This window comes from Panthera onca, chromosome A2 (genome assembly GCF_046562875.1).
Source record: "Panthera onca isolate mPanOnc1 chromosome A2, mPanOnc1 haplotype 2, whole genome shotgun sequence".
Classification (NCBI taxonomy): Eukaryota; Metazoa; Chordata; class Mammalia; order Carnivora; family Felidae; genus Panthera; species Panthera onca.
In genome coordinates, this window is record NC_138340.1 from 16,893,180 (window position 1) to 16,915,871 (window position 22,692).

General features: G+C 46.2%; 1 protein-coding gene across 3 annotated transcripts in view; it reads left to right on the forward strand.

Annotated features, from left to right (window-relative positions):
- The first annotated feature begins 9,159 nt into the window (after nucleotides 1–9,159).
- The window catches only part of PTPN23 (protein tyrosine phosphatase non-receptor type 23), a 35,639-nt gene continuing 22,106 nt past the window's right edge, over nucleotides 9,160–22,692 (forward strand). Inside the window, exons 1-2 of one of the 3 annotated variants that reach the window (XM_060630889.3) lie at nucleotides 9,161–9,649; nucleotides 18,198–18,272. In XM_060630889.3, coding sequence (XP_060486872.3) covers nucleotides 9,566–9,649; nucleotides 18,198–18,272 — 159 coding nt within the window. In that variant the 5' untranslated portion in view covers nucleotides 9,161–9,565. Of the gene's footprint in view, nucleotides 9,650–10,223; nucleotides 10,243–18,197; nucleotides 18,273–22,692 lie in introns of those variants that run through there. The other 2 variants (XM_078443125.2, XM_060630891.3) reach the window with 2 other exon arrangements.

A 22,692-nucleotide genomic window follows, 5' to 3' on the forward strand; every position in this document is an offset into this window, starting at 1 on the left:
TTGAAAAACAGCTCTGCATATTCCTTTATGCCCAGGGCCTGAGTATAGGCTGAATCCCTAGACCCACATTTCACCCTCGGGCAAACCCCCAAATTTACCAGCTAGCCAGCTGTCAGGCCTTGAGATTACAATCTCTGTCTTACGTTACCATGGAAGAAACATTATCATAATAACAGCAATAGCTAATGTTAACCACTCTGTGCCTGTGACAGGCATTCTTTCCTGTTCTAAGGCAGATGGTACCTGCTTCCCCAGCCTGGGCCCTCAGACACTTACCGAACTAGGCGGCAGGATGGCTTCCAGAAGGCTGAAGAGGGGCTGACCTCATTGCCCCCGCTGAAGAACCAGAAAGCCTGGGTGACAGTCTCCTCATAGCTCGGTTGGTACTGGGCCACACAGGCCACTGCTGCCAAGCCTACCTCTAGCCGTAGAGTCCTCCAGACCCCCGCCATTGTCCTTCCTCTGATCCACTGCCACTTGCAATCCCTTTTAGGTGCTACGCTGGCCATTTTGCCCAAGGGCCTGCTGGTGAAACATGTAGGGCTGGTGCCTTCCTGAAAGGGGCCTCTCCTTTCCTATGCTACAGATCAGGCAACCAGTCCAAATGGGGACTGACAGTCCCCAGTTTAAAATGGAGCCTCCGATGGGGCATCTGGGTGGTTCAGTGGCTAAGCCTCTGACTCTTGGTTTTAGCTCAGGTCACGATCTCGAGGTTTGTGAGTTCAACTCTCTGAGTCTCTCAAAAATAAAGAAATAAACTTATTTTTTAAATGGAGCCTCTGAAAGATTTTTTGGGGGCTGGGCTCCCTCTATTCTGGAGGCTGTCCAGGAGTTGGAGGCTGGCCAGAGTCCCAGTGGCCTGAAAGGACCCAGCAGCCAAAGGCCAGCTGACAGTGCAGGCTGTGCACAAGGGGACTGCAAAGGCCAGGGAAACCAGGGACCTGGAACAGGTCAGCTGTGGGGAAGAGGCCTAGTCACAGGAACAGGCTAATTGGAGTGACTGGCATGTGCCTAGTTTTAAGTTTTATCCTATCCAATAAGAGACACCAAGTTTAAAATATAGCCTCAGAAAGATTTCTGAAGTCTGGACTCTACAGCCTGAGGTCATTCTGGTGTTTGGAGTCCCGCCACAGATCCATGGACCTAGAGTGCCCCCTGCAGACGGAGGCCTGCTAATAACGTGCAGCCGGTGCATGCTCAGGCAGTGCACATCAGGGTAGCCAGGACAATGTGTCAGGCAAGGCTGACTCATGGGAGAGGCCTGTTGAGGGGTCCCTGGCATCATCCTAATAGCAAGCCTTCACCTACACAAATACGTATATTTGCCCTGCAGGCAAAGATGGAGGAAACTGCACGCTGGCCAGGATATCGTCCAGTAAGAGACACCTGGGAGTCTTGATTGCTGGAGAAACCAGAGACCCCATTGAGCAGCCAGTCCAAATAGGGACAGTCACTGAAAGTTGCCACCTCAGAAAGATATTTTAGGGGTGGGCTCCCTAGTTCTGGAAGCCATGTGAGTGGCTCTGTACCAATTCCAGCTCCACTTACCTAGAGGACCCTGGGTGACCTCGGTCACCTGAGGTGGCTTTCAGGGCAGTGGTGGTTTGGGGGGGCAGTGATGGCCTAGAGATGCAGCTGAGACTGGGCTCTGACCAGGACCCGATTTTGCAGATGAGGAAACTCGGGCACCGGGAAGTTAAGAACTGGACCCAGGCACAGAGCTGGTAAGTGGAGGTGCTGGGATCCCAACTACTGCGTCTTCGGCATGAGGGCTGCGGGGTGGTCCAGCCTGCTGGGAGCCGAGCTGCACAGGGTGAAGACAGGATTCCAAGCGTCTGCCCAGCAGGAGGTTTCTCCGAGACCCACAGAGCAGGTGACTCGGCCCGGGGGCCTGAGGTTGAGCCAGGGGGTGGGTGAGGTTCTGGGGGACTCTGGAGGGTGGAGCGAGCAGGAAGTGGACACTCCCCAGAAAAGTCATCCACCTTCGGGAGGCAAGATCCTATTCACGTGAGTGGTCTACGCCAGTTTTTTCTTCAGCCAGCACCACAGGCAGCTGAGACCTGCAATTCCTTCTGAATGTCCCCACAGCTTCTTCACCTCCTCGAGAAGATGTTTGGAGCAAGAAATTTTCACACGGGCCAAAGAATTATGAGAAAAGCCCAGTGAACCCTTGGCCAAGCCCCTCCCCTTCTCGGGCCTTAGCTTCCCCCTCGCTCTAATGGGGTGGCCAAGAGAGGGGGCACAGATTCCAGGAACAGAGCCCCCGCCCAGTGGCCTGCACGTGTCAAATGGGGTGGAGAAAGCAGCTGTGGCCGTATTGGGCCCACGGGGACACACACTTGTTCCAGAACCAGCAATTTGGCTCTACTACCCACAGACACTGAGACCTCGGCTAGGAAGACCTTGGCATCTGAGAATCCCATGTGTTGACCCCAGCCCTGGCCCATCAGGTTTGGCACCCCTCTCCCCGCCCAGGGGGTGTCACTGCAGGCTGTCACTGCAAAGGCCAGGCTGTCACTGCAAAGGCCAGGATGTCTCAGAGTTCTGCCATGTTTAGCTGTGCTACTGCTTATTTTTGACTGATGTTTACTCATCCATCTGATTAGTATAAAATGGACTTTCATCAGGGTTCGGGTTTGCATTTCCCTGGGTACTGATGAGGCTAGACATCTTTCCATTTGTGTCGGGCTGTTCTTGTAAGTTCCCTTCCAAGTTGTGTGCCTATTTTCCTATCAGGCTGTTTGTCTTTCTTGGGAACTGGTGAGAGTTCTTTATGTACTCTATTATTATTATTTTTTTTTTTTAAGTAGGCTCCATGCTCAACGTGAGGATAGAACTCACAACCCCGAGATCAAGAGTCACATGTGCTCTACTGACTGAGCCAGCCAGACACTCCGAGTTTTTTACATATTCTAGATGGTAATCCTTTGTTGGTTATGTCTGACAGATACCTTCTCCCAGTTTTGTATTGTCCTTCCATTTTCTTTATGGTGTCCTGTTTTTAATTTTATATATTTACATAATTTCAGACTTACATAGAAAAGTTGCAGAAGTAGTGTAAAGAATTTCTTCATACTCTTTACCCAGATTCCCCAAATGTTAATATTTTATCATATTTGCATCCTCTTCCTCTCTTTCTATAATATTATATATATAATACATACACACACACACACACTTTTTTCTCTTCTCTCCCTGCCCCTTCCTCCCAGACACTTGAGAGTAAGGGACAGGGGCAGAATGATGCCTTTTCCCACCTAAATACTTCGGTGTATATTTTCTAAAAATAAGAGCATTCCCTTATACGTAAATATAACATTGAACAAGTCTCAAATTTAAGAAATTAACACTAGTACACTACCATTATCTAATCTACAGACCCTATTCCGATTTCAGCAGTTTTCCTAGTGATGTCCTTTGGTGCAAAAGAAAATCCCGTATCATGTGTTTCATTCCATTGTTATGTCTCTCTAGTGTCCTTCAGTTTGAAACAGCATTTCTTTGTGTTTCATAACACTGACATTTTTGAAGATTATAAACCAGCCATGTCATCAAACCCTTAATGTAGGTTTGTCTAACTTTGATTCAAGATTAAAGCAATGTATTTTTGAGGCTTTGTCCTCAATGCCTAATACCTAAAAGCACATGACGTCGATTTACCCCATTGCTGGTGATACTAAATTCCATCACTTAGTTAAAGTGGAGTCTATCAAGTTTCTTCATTTGAAAGTTACTATTTTTCCCTTTGTAATTAATAAGTATATCGTGGGGAGATACTATGGGACTATATAATTGCTGTGTTCCTTTATTTCTTAAGTTCACTAGTTTTATGTCCATTGATGATTTTGCCTGAATTATTAATATGATGGTTGCTGAAGAGTGGTTTTCTAATTTCTTCCTTCCTAATAAATCTAGCAGTTGGCTTTCGGCTGTTTGTCCTGTTATTTACTTATACCTGTATAAGTTCATGTATTCTTTTATTTGATGGGGTATAATCCTTTAGTATCCTTATACTTTGATTCTCAAATTGTCCCAGATTTGGTGGATGAAGCCTCTTAAGCTGGCTCCTGTGTTTTATGATGTCTTGCTCAACAGAATTTCTTAACTCAGATGAAGTTGAATTTATTGACCTTCCTTCATGGCTGGTATTTTCTATACCTTAAGAAATGTTTCCCTGTTTGACTTATAAAGATATTCTCCTATATCTACTTTTAAAAGTTAGACGTATTTGCCTTTCTCATTTCAGTCCTTAATATCCCTAAAATTAACTACTTTTTTCCCTAAAGTTTATTTATTTTTGAGAGAGAAAGAGTGACACAGAGAGAGTGCATGCATGTGCGAGCAGGAGAGGGGCAGAGAAAGAGGGAGAGAGAGAACCCCTAGCAGGCTCCTTACTGTCAGCGCAGAGCCCAACTCGGGGCTCAATCTCACAAACCAAACAGTGAGATCATGACCTGAGCTTAAATCAAGTTTAACCAACTGGGCCACCTGGGTGCCTCTACCTGGAATTAATTTATGTTAACTTTTCAACTGTAACACGAATACAAAAAATGCTCAGTAGAGAAGTGTACAGCCTGGTTTATTTACCTCTTACAGAAGTAAGGAAACAAATTCCTGTAACCAGCACCCTGATCATTCAAGAGACAGAACATTCACAGAATCCCACGAGCTCCTCGTGTGCCCCCTACTTCCGATCATTTCTCTTCCCCCACTCCCAAAGATGACCATTCTCCTGATTTCATGCATAACTGGAAACATGACGTGAGGTAGACTCCAGGGTTTTCCAGAGAAAACAAAACCAAAAGAAGACAGATAGATAGTTAATAGACATGTAGATAGACGGACTGATCTTAAGGAATTGGCTAACGTGATTGAGGGGTTTGCCACAACCAAAGTATGTAGGTATGTTAAGGACAAAGTATGTTAAGGACACCAGTTGCTGGATTAGGGCCCACCTTAATCCAATATGATGTCATCTTAATTTGATGATGTCTGCAAAGACCTGATTTCTAACTACAGTCAGTCACAGATACCCGGGGGTTAGGATTTCAACATATCTTCATGGGGGATACAATTCACCCCTTAACAGACTCCAATTTAATTGTTTCCACGTGGGTGACTAGTTGACCTGCATCATTTTGTCAGTGGCGCCCCCCCTCCCCTTTCCTCTCTGGCCTGCGGTGCTAACTCTGGAGTCCATTAGATGGACTTGGAAGGGTTCAGGGGGCCCTGGGTGGCTCAGTTGGTTAAGCGGCCAACACTTGATTTCAGCTCAGGTCATGATCTCATGGTTAGTGGGATCAAGCCCCACATCAGGCTCTGTGCTGACAGCATGGAGCCTGCTTGGGATTCTCTCTCTTTGTCTCTCTCTCAAAATGAATAAATTTTTAAAAAATAATAAAAGATGGACATGGGAGGCTTTGGTCTGTTACTGGGTTTTCTACACTGTTCCAATGGTCTAATGTTATGTTCCTGATGAAATACCCACCCTGTTCCAATTACTCATCTTTCTAACAGGATTAGATATCTGGTAGAACAGATCTCATTTTGTTTCTCTTCTTTAAGACTGTATACTTTCTTCTTAGTCCTTTGCTTTTCCATATAAATTTGAGACACATCTTGTCAACTTACACACACACACACACACACACACACACACAGAGACATTGGGAATTTGACAGGAGTTGCACAGAGTGTGAGGATAACCTCTCTTCTTCTAGGAAGACTTCTCTCCTCACCTACCCCATTAGGCTCTCTGTCCATTCCCCACCCCCGAGATTCACACTCTACCCACCCTCTACCCTGTTCTGTGGAGGCGATGTGGCCTAAACACACACCAAATCCCACCCCATTCTTCCCTGTGGTATATTCTTTCCTCAAGTCCACCCCACGTTTCCTGTGTGTGCCCGGTCCTCTCTGTGAAGACCCTGAGGCAGCAGTTCTGCCCCCACCTCCTCTCTGTAGGGCCCAGAACAGAATCCTGGGAATCCAGAATTCTTGGTATGGGCGTTTCCTCCGAGTCACCATCCTCCTCCCCAGTCCATCAACAGTGCAGCCAGTGTAACCTGTAAACCTATGTACGATCATCTCTCCTCTGTGCCAAACCCTCCCGTGGTTCCCCAGACCACCCAAGGAAGAGTCCAAGTCCACACCATGGTTTTAGGGACCGTATACCACATGCAACCCCCGACCTCACCTCCACCCTCTCTGACCCCATCTCTTGCTGTTTTCTACACGTCCTGGACTCAGCACTCTGGCCTCCTTACTGTTCTCCAGGCACGATCTTGGTTCAGGGTCTTTGCATTTTCTTCTCTTCTCTCTTTCTAGGACTGTCTTCCCCTAGCTATGTCCCTGGCTTGCTCCTTTACTTCCTCAGATCTCTGCTCAAATAGTACCTTCTGAGTGAATCTTTCTCCCCACCCCACCCCGTATAGATACAAAATTGTAAATGTCCCTTCCTCATACTCCCATCCTCCTTTTTCTGCTGCTTTATATGTTTTGTCTTACCATAACTCTTCTTGCCATCAAACATACCGTATATTCTTTATTCTGTTAATGTCTGTGACCCCTCACTAGATTGTGAGCTCATTATGGCAGAGATCTTTGCTTGTTTTATTAAAAAAAATTTTTTTTAAAGTTTATTTATTTTTGAGAGAGAGAGGGAGAGCAAGCGAGCTGGGGAGGGGCAGAGAGAGGGAGAGTCAGAAACCCAAGCAGGCTCTGTGCTCCCACCAACAGAGCCTGATGTGGGGCTCGAACTCACAAACCACGAAATCATGACCTGAGCCGAGATCAAGAATCAGTGGCTCAACTGACTGAGACACCCACGCGCCTCGATCTTTACCTGTTTTATTCAACAGCACCTAGAACGGTGCACAGGGCACAGGGCACAGGGGGTGTTGAGTAAATATTTGTTGAATAACTGAGCTGGGAGGGACGATACCCAGGCCCAGCCTGGACTCTACAATTCGCTTGCTGGGAGACTTGATCGATCCATTCACCAATCCAGGCCTCAATTTCCATTTCCATAAAATGGGGGGTGGATGTCTGTGTCTCTGAGGACCTTCCAGCCCTGCTGAGTGTGATGGGATTGTGTTGAGAAAGGGGTGAACTGATCTGGCTGAATGGGGTGTTTGCTGCCCCCTTGTGATGGGTTCTCCTCTTCCTCAGTCCTATGGAGTCTTAGGCTTCCCCAGACTCCCAACTCTGTCCATTCCTGTGAGGAAATATGTGCATTGGGAGGGCACTTCTTACCCCAGGCACATCCTTTCTGCTGTCTCACCTCCAATGGCCTATCCCTACCCATTGCCTTAACATTCAAGGCCCTCTCACAGAACCTCTTGGTTTTTGATACGTCTCACACCAATTGCCCTTTACATCACTGACCCTGTGTTATAGGCTGAATTGTGTCTCCCCCAAATGCATATGTTGAAGTACTAACCCCCAGGACCCAGAATGTAACCGTATTTGGAGAAAGAGGTTATTAATTTAACATGGGGTCATGAGGGTGGGCCCTAATCCATTATGACTGGTGTCCTAAGAGATTAGGACACAGACATGCACAGAGGGAAGACCATGCGAAGACACAGGTAGAGGACATTCATCTACAAACCAGAGTGAGTCCTCAGAAGATACCAACCCTGCTAACACCTTCATCTCAGACTTGTGGCCTCCAGAATTGTGAAAAAATTAAATTCTGCTGTTAAAGCCACTCAGTCTGTGATCATATCTGTAATTGTAGTTCAACCCCAGAAGCACCACGTGGGGACAAGGTGGTCCCATTCTAAAGAGAAGGAGAGTGAGGGGCACCTGGGTGGCTCAGTCAGTTAAGCATCTGACTTCAGCTCAGGTCATGATATCGCAGTTCATGAGTTCGAGCCCTGTGTCAGGCTCTGTGCTGGCAGCTCAGAGCCTGGACCCTGTTTCAGATTCTCTCTCTCCTCTCTCTCTCTCTCTCTCTCCCCTCCCCCACTCATGCTCTGTCTCTCTCAAAAATAAAGATAAAAAAAAAAGTTGAAAAAAAGAAAAGAGGAGAGTGAAGCTAGGGGAAGGAAGGACAGTAGGGCCAAAGGTGCTGCTCTAGGAAACTGATTAGGTAGGGACCCATCTGCCTGGCTCCTTTGAATCCTGGAGCCTAGCCAGAGATCTCTTTTGTAGCTGCAGTTCCACCCACCTGGAATGCCTGCCTCTCTGGGCCCTCCCTGTCTTAGGAGGAGGCTTCCTACTCCCAACCTGTCCTGTCCCTTTCTGACTGTTCCAGTCCATACTGACTTCCAACTGCTTAATCCTGACCCTTTGCCGTCTCGTGTTTGGGGCCTAAACTGTCTGTCCTGTGGCCAAATTGCTTCCTGTAGCTGCCTGCTTCATAGTCCCATGTCCTATCTTGCTTCTTTCCTTGCTCAGCGATGCTATGCTATGTCTCCCACCGCCATAGCCTCCTCTGGTCCCAGCTGCTGTGTCCAGGTCTAATGATTCCCTTATGGCTGGCCACTACCACACAATCAGAGGACCCCAAGATGGGCTACTTTATGTTCCTGCATTTCATTTACTATAAATTGTGTTGGGGCAACTTTCTCCTCTTCCTCATGGTTGGGATTTTTCAGGGCATGGGCATTATCTTCAATGCCTTCACCTATGGCCAGGCGACCTCAAGATGGTCTTCCAGAAATAAGCTCTTTTAAGGTACTGGTCAATTTTTCCCTTCCCTTAAAAAAATAATTGCAAGGTCCTGCATTTTCTTTTCAAAAAATTTTATTGTAGTAGAATATACCTAACAAAGTTTGTATTTTAATCGTACAATTTGGCATTAAGTGCATTCACATTGTTTTGCAACTATTACCACCATCCATCTCTAGAACTATTTCATCATCCCATACTGAAACTCTATGCCCATTAAACACTAACTCCCTGCGCAGAGCCCCAAGTGGGGCTTGATATCACAAACTGTTCAGATCATGACTTGAGCCGAAATCAAGGGTTGGTCGCTTAACCGACTAAGCCACCCAGGCACCCATAAGATTTTAAGTTATCTCTGCGTCCTACCTGGGGATCGAACTTACAACGCAGAGATCAAGAGCGGCAGTCTCCACCATCTGAGCCAGCCAGGCTCCCCTTGCCACGTTATCTTTATAGAACGCCTGCCCCTGTCTTCTATGTCCCCGACTCTACTTGGGACTATAAGCTTATGGGCTCCAATGCACTTGCTCCGACACAGGAGCGCCAAGGCCAAGGCCAGGACCCCATGTCCTGGCTAGGGAGGAGAAAACCACCCTGCCCCGGCTCCGCAGCTAAATGGAGGAAGACTATCATTCCCAGACACCCTTTCGAAGGGGGCTGGAGATTCGCCTTCCACGCCCTCCCCGCGGAGGAGTGAGCATGCGCAACGGCAGCTGTGCTTGACGCTGAAGGCTGCGCGGAGGAGGACTGCATTTCCCAACAGGCCCTGCGTGCAATTTTCGGCCCCGCGTGACGAGTGACTTCCGGCGTGGAGGGGCGGGGCGCGAGGCTGAGGCAGCAGCTGGGGCAGCTAGGGGAGCGGCCGGGTGGCCGGCGGGCACAAGCCGCCATGGAGGCTGTGCCCCGCATGCCCATGATCTGGCTGGACCTGAAGGAGGCCGGTGACTTCCTCTTCCAGCCGGCGGTGAAGAAGGTAAGTGCACCCCCCCCCCCTCCCACCTCTCCGGCGTAGCTCCGTCTGCCAGCGCGTGACGCCCCCTGCGCGTCCATCATTTCCCTAGGCCCTGGTCGCAGGGTCGGCTGAGGCCAGGAGGGGCCTCCCCTGGCTTTTCTCAGCCTGGTTCCTCACCCCCCCCCCCCCCCCCCGCCCTCCGCAGACATTCCTCTCCCCTCCTCGCCCGCTCGGGGCCAGCATCCGCAGCCTTTTTAAAACCCGCTTCCCTACTTCTTCCCCGGGCCATCCACGGTTCCCACCGAGGCACCAGACTTCCTCCGTGTGACGCTCCGGACCTAGTTCTGCTCCGCCCCTCCTCCACGCCGGGACCGCCCCGCGGGGGAGCGGTGGGCGGCCCTGGCCGTCTAGTTTGAACTGTGCCCTCCGTGCGCTATCAGTCCAGGAGCGGACTGGGATGGACGCCGGTGATGGCTCAGCATGTGTGTTTCAAGATGGGAACCAGAGGAATGCCTGACCTCTCTGCGTTTGGGGTCTCTCTGACAGTGCGATTCTCTCCGGTCTCTTGAGAATAAGAACCATATACAGGAGCCCCCTTGGACCGAAAGATACAGGTCCTTGTCATTTTGGGGGAGGGTTATTGCTTTTCTTAACTGCCCGAAGGGGATAACAGTTGTAGCTCCTGAAGAAACATTTGCAGTCGTTGTGTTGAACCGTCAGTTGGACGGGGAAGGCAGGCGGGTTTGGTGGTGATGGAGGAAGAGACCTCTGTGGCGAGATCAGGTGGGGCTGGTACAGAGAGGGGCCAGGTGTGTTGAATGAGCATCGGGTGCCCTCTGAGACATCTCCCGTGGGGAGGGCCACCTAGTTGCAGTGGGTCAGAGCAGAAGAGAAAAGGAGCCAGGTTGTTGCAGGTTGGCATCCTTGTGTTTTCAGTAGAGCAGCTACCAAAGTAAGTCCCAGGTAATCTAGGCAGTGGACCACCCAGCAGGGTGCTGAAGAAGAGGGATAGAAGAAGGACAGTAGGTTTGGAAGTAGTTACCCCAGTAAACTATCTCCCTCCTCTTTACACTGCCCCTGCCTTAGTTCAGACACTCACAGTTTGTATTCCTTTGATTCTGTCATGAAATCTCTTTGGGTGTCTGTTTCCTCATTTGTGAAGACAGGAAATTAGATTAATCTAAAAGTTAAAGAGTTTTGTTACCTTTTCCTCAGACTTTGGCCTTCTATCTGCTCTCTCATACAAGCACAATTAGATGACTTTTTCTAAAACAACAAAACTCCTTTGTTTTCTAGTTCAGTCCCAACCCATTTAGAGGTCAGCCTGACCAACCCCAATTCTTTCAGTATTTTTTGAGGGTCCAGTGTGTGCTTGATCTATGTATTTGTTACAGATCCTGTTCACATTCAGCCATTTGCTGTTCCCTTAACATTCTCTGTATATTTGCTCTTCTCTGCCTTTGGTTGTGGATTTTCTCCCACCCAGAAGAACTCTTGTCTTTGCCTTGTGGGATGGGAATGTGATCCTTCTTTAATGTCTGTATATTCTGTCCATCTTTCAAGGTCCAGTTTAAGTTCTGTCTCTTCCAAAAGGCTTCTTGAATCCGTTCATCTGGATTAATCTTTCCCTTCTCTGAATCCCTTTTTCCATTCTTTTCCTGGTGTCAGTATGTGTGCTATGTTTTAATTCCTCTATTCAATTCTAAGTGACCTGGGAGGCATCTGCATGCTGCTCGAAGCCTAGCAGGGCCCCCTCTACATAGTTGGCATTCAGGAAAACATTTCTCAAATGATTGAATGACAGTCTAAAGGGAATTTAGACATGGTGACCATACATTTATGGAAATCCAGTGGATAAAATCCTAGCCCAGAAAATCCTAAGAGACGTTTTGTTTTTAACTTATCCTTTGATATTCTGATCACTCTTGCCTAACCAACAAGGTTTTATGTGAGTAATGACTTCGCTGGAGTAGTTGCTCGTTACCATTTAGCCTGAGGTGGTATCAGATGCAGAAGAAACTTCGTTCTGCAGACATCACCTCTTTTTGTTTCCTCTTTGGGATTGGGGAAGATACCACCAGTTTATTTGATAGGTTAAGATTGGGGCTTGTATTGCGTGAACCCACTGAAAAGGAATAGCAGCCTGTGGGTAGGCTGGGCTCGAGAAGGGCCAGCTCCCTCGGGGTACCCTGGATCTCTTCCTGCAGAGAAGACTGCAGAAGCCACTGCAGTCTGGGAACTCTTCCTGACCTGGACTCCTCTCCTCAGCCCTAGAGCCCCTACTCTGCCTCTGCCACTCGTACCCTTGTCTTCTTCTACCCTTTCTCTCAGCTGTGGGAACCTTCACCAATGACTTGGAGCTGAGAGGTAGAATTTAATGTAGAATACTAGGGTAAAAATGGTTCTGTTGAGGTCAACCTGTTGAGCACTATGCTGAGCCTTGGAAATACAGATGAATAAGAGACTGTTCTTTCTTTCTTTTTTTCTTTCTTTTTTAAAGAATTCAGTTTAGTAGAGGAAACTTAAAATTAAATGGTAATATTAGTGGAAGTGTATGTGCACTATACAGAAGTACCAGCCTAAGGAGGGGCCATCAGAGAAGGCTTGGTGGGTTTTGAAAGATGAGTAGGAATTTTCTAGATAGCTAAAGGGCTTGTTTCTTTGTGAGGCCTGAGCTGTTGAAAAGACCTTTCATAGTGGTTAGTATTAGTTTTCGCTCCTGATGGGCATGCCTTCAATTATGGAATAATGTGAAATAAGAGCCAAGAGAACAGCAAATGGTTTTGAGCTGCAGTGCCAAGCTTTAGGTGGGGATACCTGGACCCACATAATTTTTTAGTGGGAAAATGCTGCTGTCTTTTCACTTTGTTTCCTGTGCTTTGGAGCCCAGAGTGCTGACTCATTGGCAACTGATGAAGGCTGACCTATACTTTTCATCACTGAGTGATTTTGGGGACAGGTGTTGGTGTTTGAAGTTGTTTCCTCTTCTGGTCTCAAATACCTGCCTTTAATCAACTGCATTAGAGCTTAAGTCAAGCTCACTTGGACTTAGGTGTTAACATCCATTTCTGATTCATTCATTGAACAAATAGTTACTGAGTGACTATATGTGCCAGCCCTGGGAATTCAGGGCTATATGTTATGATAAAAAGTCCTGCCTTCATGGAGCTTACCTTCTAGGGTCCACATGGTTATCTATCCTCAAGGGCAGATGTATCATGTAGTAGCCACCCTGCCAACTCAGTGACTTCTTGGCCTCTCTCCTCCCCACCCTTACTTAGCTGGATTGGTTTCTGAATGTCCACTTTTCCACCAGGTTCCTCCAGAGAATCTGCCTACTATTCAAGGCCTGCCACCACTTGGCTTCAGCCTCCTTCTCTAATTCATTCCCCCAGGCCTCTCCTATAGGAACTTTCAGTCTCTTTTCCTTCCACATCTGGTCATTGTTCTTGCTCTGGTCCTTACTGGAATTCCTTTCTTCCTGTTCATCACTCAGGTTGAACCATACCTCCTCAGGGCCCCTTTAGCTGCCTGGCTGTTATACCACACTCCTAAATTCAGACCAGGCCTACCGCTGTTAACACTCAGTTGACCTGCACCACAGAGTGCACACTCTTACTACCTCTTCTTACTGTTGATCTTATTCACATGTAGGTAAAGCCTCCTTTTCAGGTTTGTGGAATCCTCCCCGCTGCGATTTCTCATGGGATAGTTGACTCCTTTGAAACACTTGCTACATAGAAAAGGAAATCAAATGGCCAGAGGCCTAAAAGGGGGCCCTGCCTTCTCAACAGTGAGGAGCATGGGACATTGCCAATTACCTGTGGTGATGACCTGTCTTTTCTCTTACCACAGATCTGGAGTTACCGAGCCTGTCTGCCCACTGTGTTTTACAGCAGAATGGCTCCAGGAACAGATGACGTGCACTGTCCAGTTCATTCTTCTCTGATTTTTTTTTTTTTTTTTTTTTTTGGGGGGGACAGAGAGAGACAGAGCATGAATGGGGGAGGGGCAGAGAGAGAGGGAGACACAGAATTGGAAACAGGCTCCAGGCTCCGAGCCATCAGCCCAGAGCCTGACGCGGGGCTCGAACTCACGGACCGCGAGATCGTGACCTGGTTGAAGTCGGACGCTTAACCGACTGCGCCACCCAGGCGCCCCCCATTCTTCTCTGATTTTAATCTCCTACACCAAAAGCCTGTATCCATTTCACTTGAGATTCTTTCCTTTCCTCGGGAAGTAATAAATACTTATGTGTGGAGAATGCTTCATAAGTGTTGGATGAATGACCTAGTCTAGTTCTGGCACCTGCCACGAGATGTAACTTGAGTTGTCCTTGCTGGTGTTGTTTAGAAGAGATGTGGGAGAGATTCCTTGAGTGTAGAGACAGAGGTTAGACTAGGCGAGGATGAAACACTGTTCTCATCCTCAGTGCTGTTGGCTTGTTATTTGGCTTTAGGTTTGCTGACACCAAGAGGCAATCCAACTCCTTTCTCTGAATAAAATTAATCTCATGTGAAATTCAGTAGCAAAGCATATATCGTATTGTATTTATTAATAACCCTATATGTGGGACTTAGTTTTGTGTGTATTTCCATGGACCAGCCCAAGGAATCCCCGATTTCCCCATATTTGAGTAAATCCTGCAAGTGGAGAAAAGAGAAATATATGTACAGTGAACGAAGGTAATGTTTACACCTGTGATGCCTTTTATTCTCTTTTCTTCTTGGATTATTGCTTTAATTAGTACCGTGAAATTCCAAGATGTTCTGTCAAATTAAGAGCAAAAGCTAAACACCGCCAGCATCTGGGGGTGGGGGTGGGGGAAGCATGCACAGAAGAATGAGAACATGCTAATTAATACAAGAGAAAGTGACACAAAAGGAATATCCCTGGGTCAGGAGTCAGGAAACCTGGCTTGGAGTTCTAGCACAGCCATTGCTGATCTCTAGTTTCCATTTTTCCAGTCTGCAAAAGAATGGCAGGACCTAGGATGAATGTTTCTCATCTGTGATGAATGTGATCTTATCTGCCTACAAAATTCTGTGCCATTTGTTGCTCAGTAAAAGAGCAGAGTAGTATGGAAATAGCCTAGACATTGGAATCAGACCGACCTTGGTTTAGGTCCCATCCCTTCCACTTAATTGCTAGGTGACCTTCAGCTGCTACAAATGATTATAAAACTAATCTGGTCCTCATTTTTCTCACCTATAAGATGGAAATAATATACCTCTTAAGCCTGTGAGAACAAGAATTAATGCATGTGAGTCCCTATGAGAGGTCTTGGCATACTGTATTGATATTTCTCTGGAAATGGCCTTTGTATGCTTATTGTTTGCACTTGTAACTCCTTCCTCTCTTCTCCACCGCCCCCCCCCCCCCCCCAGTGTCTCTGATCCTTAGACATGCTCTCAATTAACATAGACATGTCCATAGGTCTTATTGTTTCCTCAGAAAAGGATCCCCAACTTCTTCAAAGCCCGGCCGGGCTCTGGAGGTTCTCTGGGTCCTGTTGACCCTAACTACCTGTTGGTTGTGTGGGTGCATTGGGGTCCTGTCATTGCCTTCTATGGTGGCAGTGACCTGCTGCTAGGCCTTCCATCTCAGATTGTCGGGAGCTTCACATCCTGACCAGACTTTGTTCTGAGCTCTGTAGAACACAGACTGCAAGATGGTCTCTGTTTTTTACTCTAGAACCTTCAGCCAGCCTTTTTCCTCTCTTTGGTGGGGGAGTGATCTGCAGTCATAGAGGACTCCATCAGAGTTTAAAAAATAACCTGGCTGCTCTGTTGTGGCTATGAGATTCACTGTGGCTAGAGATTCATTTTCTCTAACTCTTTCCCCAGAATTATTTATGAGAACTGTATTAAAAATAGAGGGAATGAATTGGTCTAATGTGTGATTAAGAACCTGGACTCTGAAACCCAAATGTTTGGGTTTTAGTTACTGTTCCATCAGTTATTAGTGCTGTGAACCTGGCAGATGCCCTGACCTCTTTGCCTCAGTTTGTTCATTTCCTCATCTGTAAAATGGTGATGATAATAGTATCTACTGCTTGGGGCTGTTACAGGGTTTGAGGAACGTTTTAGGTGCTCACCACAGAGCCTGGTCTGTGGCAGGAGCTCAGTCAGTTTTTGCTGCTGCTGATCTTAGAGGAGGAATGAGACAGGTAGAAGGTGACCTCTTAGGGACAGTTTGCTGGGGTTGGGGGCAGCCTTTCTCTCTCCTTCACCATGTGTGAACAGCAAGGACAGGTGTTTTTAGCGACGCCAGGAGAAGCCTTGTTTCTAAGACTCCAGTATTCCTCTATCCCATGGGGCCTCCGGGCTGTGTGTACTGTTACTCTAAAACCTCTTACCAAAAGGGAATTAATCAAGGAATACATGCCCATTTTAGTCAAGTTCTACCTTACAGCCCAGGCCACACTTTATATTTATGGTGTTTGGAGGGCTGGTTGAGAAGAGGTTTGGCTAGATCCAAGCGAGGATTGTAAACCAGGAGCCCATAAACGGGCTTCAGAGTGTCTGCGAACTCCTAACATTGTTTGCACATTTTTGCGTTTGTGCATAGTCGAGCATTTCTAGGAAGATTTCTTTCATGGCTTTTATCATATTGTCAAAGGACTTACAGAAGGCCCTGTTGGGCAGAATGTCCCATCTTCTGAATTTTTCGGAGTGTCTCCTTTTGGTATTTTCAATTTGTTCATCCCTCCTCTGCATTTCCTGTAAAGGCAGCCATTTGCTGAGGATCTAACACATACTAATGAGGCCCCTGCTGTTCCTGACGCACTCATTGTTTGGTGTGGATTGGAGGGGTGTCACTGGCATGACCCTGCCACAAGGCACAGTCTGGTGCAGGCATGTTTGGAATGTAGAGAGAGCAGCAGCTGAAGTTCAAGGAAGTGACATTTCATCTGAGTCTTAATAGAGAAGAGGTGACAACATGGGGACAGGTATCGAGACCTGAGAGCAATTCCATAGGACTGTTGGCTGGGTGTCCCTGGAACATGCTAGCGGACAGTCTCTGAAGGCTGTTGGGAGCAGGTTGTGAAGAGCCCTGAACTCTGTGCCTAGGAGATTAGATTTGGACTTGGAGGCTTTGGGGAGCTACTGTTGCACATTCTTTTTAGATTACAATTTTTGTCTTTAGATTGCAACTCATTTCTCATAATCTCACTATCCTAAGAAAAGCATATTTTGGTTTATTTTTTTCCCCAGGTGCGTGTGTGTTTCAGAAGGCTCTGAAGTTAGGAGTGACATTGGAGTTGTGCTAGAAAGATCATTCTGGCCTCTAAGTAAGCGATAGCTTTGAAAGGGTTGCAAGAGGATAGAATGGAGAGCTCATGGACACATGGGACTTTCAGGAGGTAAAGCCAACAGAAGAGTGGTCAGGGTCAGAGGTTTTGGGAGCGTGACTGGGTGATGCTGAAACAAATTCAGCAGTAGCCTCCCTTCTGTCTGTCCCACCTCTCCCTTTCCCTGCCAGGGCAGATAGGAGCTGTTCCACAGCCTTCCAGGTTTCCATGTGGCCAATTCCCTAGCCATGTGGCATAGGTCCTGGGAAGGGACCTCACAACAGGTGAGTGGGCCACAGACATCGTGCGAGTGTGCTGCTGGACAGAGAGGCCACCTCTTTTCAGTCTTTGAACCTCAGGGAACCTGTGAGGTGGGCATCAGTGCTCAGTGTTGGTGGAATGGATGCATCTGCCCCCTTCCCCCCACCCAGATTGCTAACTCAGGCAGCGGGAACTGCAATGGCAGTAGTTCAGCTGCCTTAGCCTGTTGATCTTAGGTAAACAAGGGGTCTTTTGGCCCAGGCTCTGCCTCCAGACTGATGAGTGTGCTCATTGTCCTAGAGAGTCAGCTCCTGAGGTGAAGAGTGCTGTTGTGGGCGGGCGTGCCAGTCCCCTCTCTGATGCGGGCAGTGACTTTCCCGTCTCCTGTCTGGATCATTGCCATCACACGCCTGTGGGCCTGTCCTCATGTAAATCCTTTATTCTGTGGTGCTTTTTCCTAGCGAGAAGGGCTGGCTGGTGAAGAAGCCTTTGCACTCCCACTCTTACTTGGTATCTCTTGTCTGTGTTGGTTGTTGGGTTGGGATTATGGTTGTGATCTCAGAACACAGCAGGGTCCAGTCCTTGAAGGAGGCTTGAATTTGTGGCCTGTTTTGGGATGCTCAGTAGGATCCTATTTCAGCCAGCTAAGTTCCCCAATTCCTGACCTGCCAGAGTCCTGGACTTTACAAAGAGGGCAGTAGCATGACAAAGACCAGCCAGGGTGTTCACACAGGGTCATCCAGTGTTACTTTCCATTTTGCTCAAAGGTGGAGGCTCTCATGGTCAGCTTTTAGTGCTGCCCTGTTACTGAGGTAGAGTTCCCGGTGGACCAGGAGGTAAGCTCATGCTTGTGGGTCTGGACCCAATCCTGAGCCCTGACTTGTGACTTCCAAGGACTCTGGGCAGGAGTGGGAGCTGGGGAGTGTTTTGTATTCCTGGCTTACATCTCTCTCTCTCTCTTTCTCTCTCTCTCTCTCTATGTGTGTGTGTGTGTCTCTATGTGTCTCTCTCTAGTTTGTCCTGAAGAATTATGGGGAGAACCCAGAAGCCTATAATGAGGAACTGAAGAAACTGGAGTTGCTCAGACAGGTAGGAGGATAGTATTTTTATGCACATATGAACAGGATTGGTTTGATAGGGAGGTAAAGAAACCACCTGGAACTGTGTTCTTCTTCTAATTTAGTATTTTTTCCTCTGTAAAAGCAGCAAAATTAATGATAGAAAAGTTTGAAAATGTAAAAAGTAAAAAAAATGTAAAAAGTAAAAGATAAACTTAAAAATCCTTCTCAGAAAGTTTTGCATATATATTTTATAATTTATTCATATTTATATATAATTTATATACTTATATTTAAATGTGTATGTATGTTTATATACTATATATAATTATAACATAAATATATATGTTAAATTATATAAATATGTGCATGTGTGTGTATATATATATATATATATATATACACACACATATATGATATGATTGACCTTTTAACAACATGGGTTTGAATTGTGTGGGTCCACTTATATGCATTTTTTTTATAGTACAGTACTATAAATGTATTTTCCTTATGATTTTTTTAAAGTTTATTTATTTTGAGAGAGTGCATGCTTGCGTGCAAGGGACTGGCAGAGAGTAAGGGAGAGAAGGGATCACAAGCAGTCTCCATGCTGTCAGCACAGAGCCTGGCTTGGGGTTCGAACTCCCGAACTGTGAGATCATGACCTGAGCTGAAATCAAGAGTCCAGTGCTCAACCAACTAAGTCACCCAGATGCCCCTTCCTTGTGATTTAACACTTCCTTTTCTCTAGTTTCATTGTAAGAGTACAGTGTATAATACATATAACATACAAAATGTGTGTTAATTGACTGTTATCAGTGAGGCTCTGGTCAACAGTAGGCTATTAGTAGTTAAGTTTGGAAAGTCAGAAATTATAGTGGATTTTTGACTGCATGGGAGTCAGTGCCCCTACCCAGTACCCCCCTCACTGTTGTAAGTGTCAACTGTGTGTACTATATACAACCACAGTAGGATCATACACCACCCAGACTGCTCATGTGGTCTGCTTTTTTCACTTCATGTATTGTAGATTTGTTTCTGTATTGATGAAAGTAGAACAGTAGTATTTTTAATGTCCTGTAATCATCACATTGCACTGGAATTTAATTAGTCTTGTCTCAGAGAACATTAGGTTATTTCAGTTTTTGGCATTGTGAATATAATCCCTGTCTGCATTCTTGGGCACGTATGGGATTGTTTCTGTAGGAATTAGTGGGCAGATGGGATGCACTTGTTTTCATGTGCACCCCTAACTCTGATATACATGCCTACTCCTGCTGTTACTTTTCAGTTCTGGCGGTCTGGTAGTTGAAAAGGGTATTTAATTTTAATTTTCAGTTATTTCATTAGTAGTAAGGTTTCACAGTTGTCAGTGTGTTTGTTGTATACCTTCTTTTAGGAATTGTCAATGTCCTTTGCCCATTTTTCTATTTTTTTTCATTTAAAAAATTTTTTAATGTTTATTTATTTTTGAGAGAGAGAGTGTGCAAGCAGGGGAGGGGCAGAGAGAGAGGGAGACACAGAATCCGAAGCAGGCTCCAGGCTCTGAGCTGTCAGCACAGAGCCTGACGTGGGGCTCAAACTCATGAAGTGTGAGATCATGACCTGAGCTGAAGTCGGCCACTTAACCTACTGAGCCATCCAGGTGCCCCTATTTTTCTGTTCTATATAGGCATACCTTGTTTTGTTTTTTCTTTAAGACTTTTTTTTAAAAAAGCTTATGTATTTATTTTGAGAGAGACACAGAGTGAGAATGGGGGAGGGACAGAGAGAGAGTGAGAGAGACAGAATCCCAAGCAGGCTATGCATTGACAGTGCAGAGCCGGATGCAGGGCTTGAACCCACAAACCAAGAGATCACGATCTGAGCCGAAACCAAGAATTGGAAGCCCAACCAACTGAGCCACCCAGGCGCCCCTAGGCATGCCTTGCATTGTGCTTTGCTTTATTGTGTTTTTTTTTAAGATTTTGTTTTTAAGAATCTCGATAACCCAACATGGGGGGCTAGAACCCACCACCCCAAGATCAAGAGTCCCATGCTCCACCAACTGAGTCAGCCAGGCACCCCACTGATCTGTGATCAGTGATTTTTGATGTTACTATTGTAATTGTTTTGCGTACTACAAACTCCATATGAGACTGAACTTAATCAGTAAATGCTGGGTGTGTTCTTATTGCTCTAACTGGCTGTTCCCCTGTCTTTCTTTCCTTGGGTCTCCCTGTTCCTTGGGACACAACAATGTTGATATTAGGCCAGTTAATAACCTTAAAATAACATCTAAGTTTTCAAGTGAAAGGAAGAGCCACATGTCTCTCATTTTTTTTTTTTTAATTTTTTTTTTTTAACTGTTATTTATTGTTGAGACAGAGAGAGACGGAGCATGAACGGGGGAGGGTCAGAGAGAGAGGGAGACACAGAATGTGAAACAGGCTCCAGGCTCCGAGCTGTCAGCACAGAGCCCGACGCGGGGCTCGAACTCACAGACCGCGAGATCGTGACCTGAGCTGAAGTCGGACGCTCAACCGACTGAGCCACCCAGGCGCCCCATCTCATTTTAAATCAAAAGCTAGAAATGATTAAGCCTAGGGAGGAAGGCATGTTGAAAGCCAAGATGGACTGAAAAGTTGAAAGGTAGGCCCCTTGCTCCAGTTAGCCAGGTAGCCAAGTGGTGAATGGAAAAGACAAGTTCTTGAAGCAAATTAAAAGTGCTCCTCCAGTGAACACGTGATTAATGACAGAACCACATCAGCCATTGCTGATGTGGAGAAAGTTTGAGTGGTCTGGATAGAAGATCAAACCAGCCACAACATTCCCTTCAGCCAAAGCCTCGTCCAGAGCAAAGTTCTTACTCTCTTCAATTCTGTGAAGGCTGAGAGAGGTGAAGAAGTAAAGTTTGAAACTAACACAGGCTGGTTCATGAGGTTTAAAGAAAGAAGCCATGTCCCTAACATAAAAATATAAGGTGAAGCAGCAAGTGCTGATGTAGCATCTGCAGCAAGTGATCCGGAAAGTTTGGTTAAGATAATTCGTGAAAGCAGCCACACTAAACAACGGATTTTCAATGGAGACAAAACTTAGCCTTCTGATGGAAGAAGATGCCATCTAGGACTTTGACAGCTAGAGAGGAGAAGTCAATGTCTGACCTCAAAGCGTCAAAGAACAGGCTGACTCTCTTGTTACAGGCTAATGCAGCAGGTGACTGTAAGTTGAAGCCAGTGCTCATTTACCATTCTGAAAATCCTAGGGCCTTTAAGAATTATGCTAAACATACTCTGCCCGTGCTGTATAAATGGAACAACAAAGCCTGGATGGCAGCACATGTATTTACAATGTAGTTTACTGTATTTTAAGGCTCCTGTTGAGACCTACTGCTCAAAAAAAAAAAAAAGATTCCTTTCAAGATATTACTGCTCATTGACAATGCACATGGTCACCCTAGAGCACTGATGGAAATGTACAAGATAAATGTTGTATTCGTGCTAACACAACATCTGTTCTGCAGCCCATGGATCAAGGAGTAATTGTGGCTTTCAAACTTATTCTTTAAGAAATCCATTTCTTTTTTTTTTTTTTTTTAATTTTTTTAAGTGTTTACTTATTTTTGAAAGAGAACATGAGCAGGGGAAGGGCAGAGAGAGAGGGAGACACAGAATCTGAAGCAGGCTCCAGGCTCTGAGCTGTCCTCATAGAGCCTGATGTGGGGCTCAAACCCATGAACCGTGAGATCATGACCTGAGCTGAAGTTGGATGCTTAACCGACTGAGCTACCCAGGTGCCCCTCCTGTTTTTATTTTTTAATTTTTTAAATGTTTTTTTTTTTTTATTTTTGAGAGAGAAAGAGACAAGCATGAGCAGGGGAGGGGTAGAGAGAGAGGGAGACACAGAAGCTGAAGCAGGCTCCTGGCTCTGAGCTGTCAGCAGAGAGCCCAATGCAGGGCTTGAACTCACGAGCCATGAGATCATGACCTGAGCTGAAGTCAGCTGCCTAACCAACTGAGCCACCCAGGAGCCCCTTTAAGAAAGATATTTCTAAGGCTATAGCTGCATAGATAGTGATTCCTCTAATGGATCTGGGCGGAGTAAAATTGAAAACCTTCTGGAAAGGGTTCACCATCCTAGATGCCATTAAGAACAGTCATGATTCATGGGAAGAAGTCAAAATGTCAACATTCATGGGAGTTTGGAAGAAGTGGATTCCAGCCCTCACAGATGACTTTGAGGGGCTCAAGACTTTAGTGGAAGAAGTAACCACAGGTGTGGTGAAAACAGCAAGAGAACTGGAAGTGGAGCCTGAAGATGGGACTGAAGTGCTGTGATCTCATGATCAAGCTTGAATGGATGAGGAGTTGCTTCTAATGGATGAGCAAAAAAAAGTTTCTTGAGCTGGAATATACTGGTGAAAATGCTGTGAAGATTGTTGAAATGACAACAAAGGATTTAGAGTATCATGT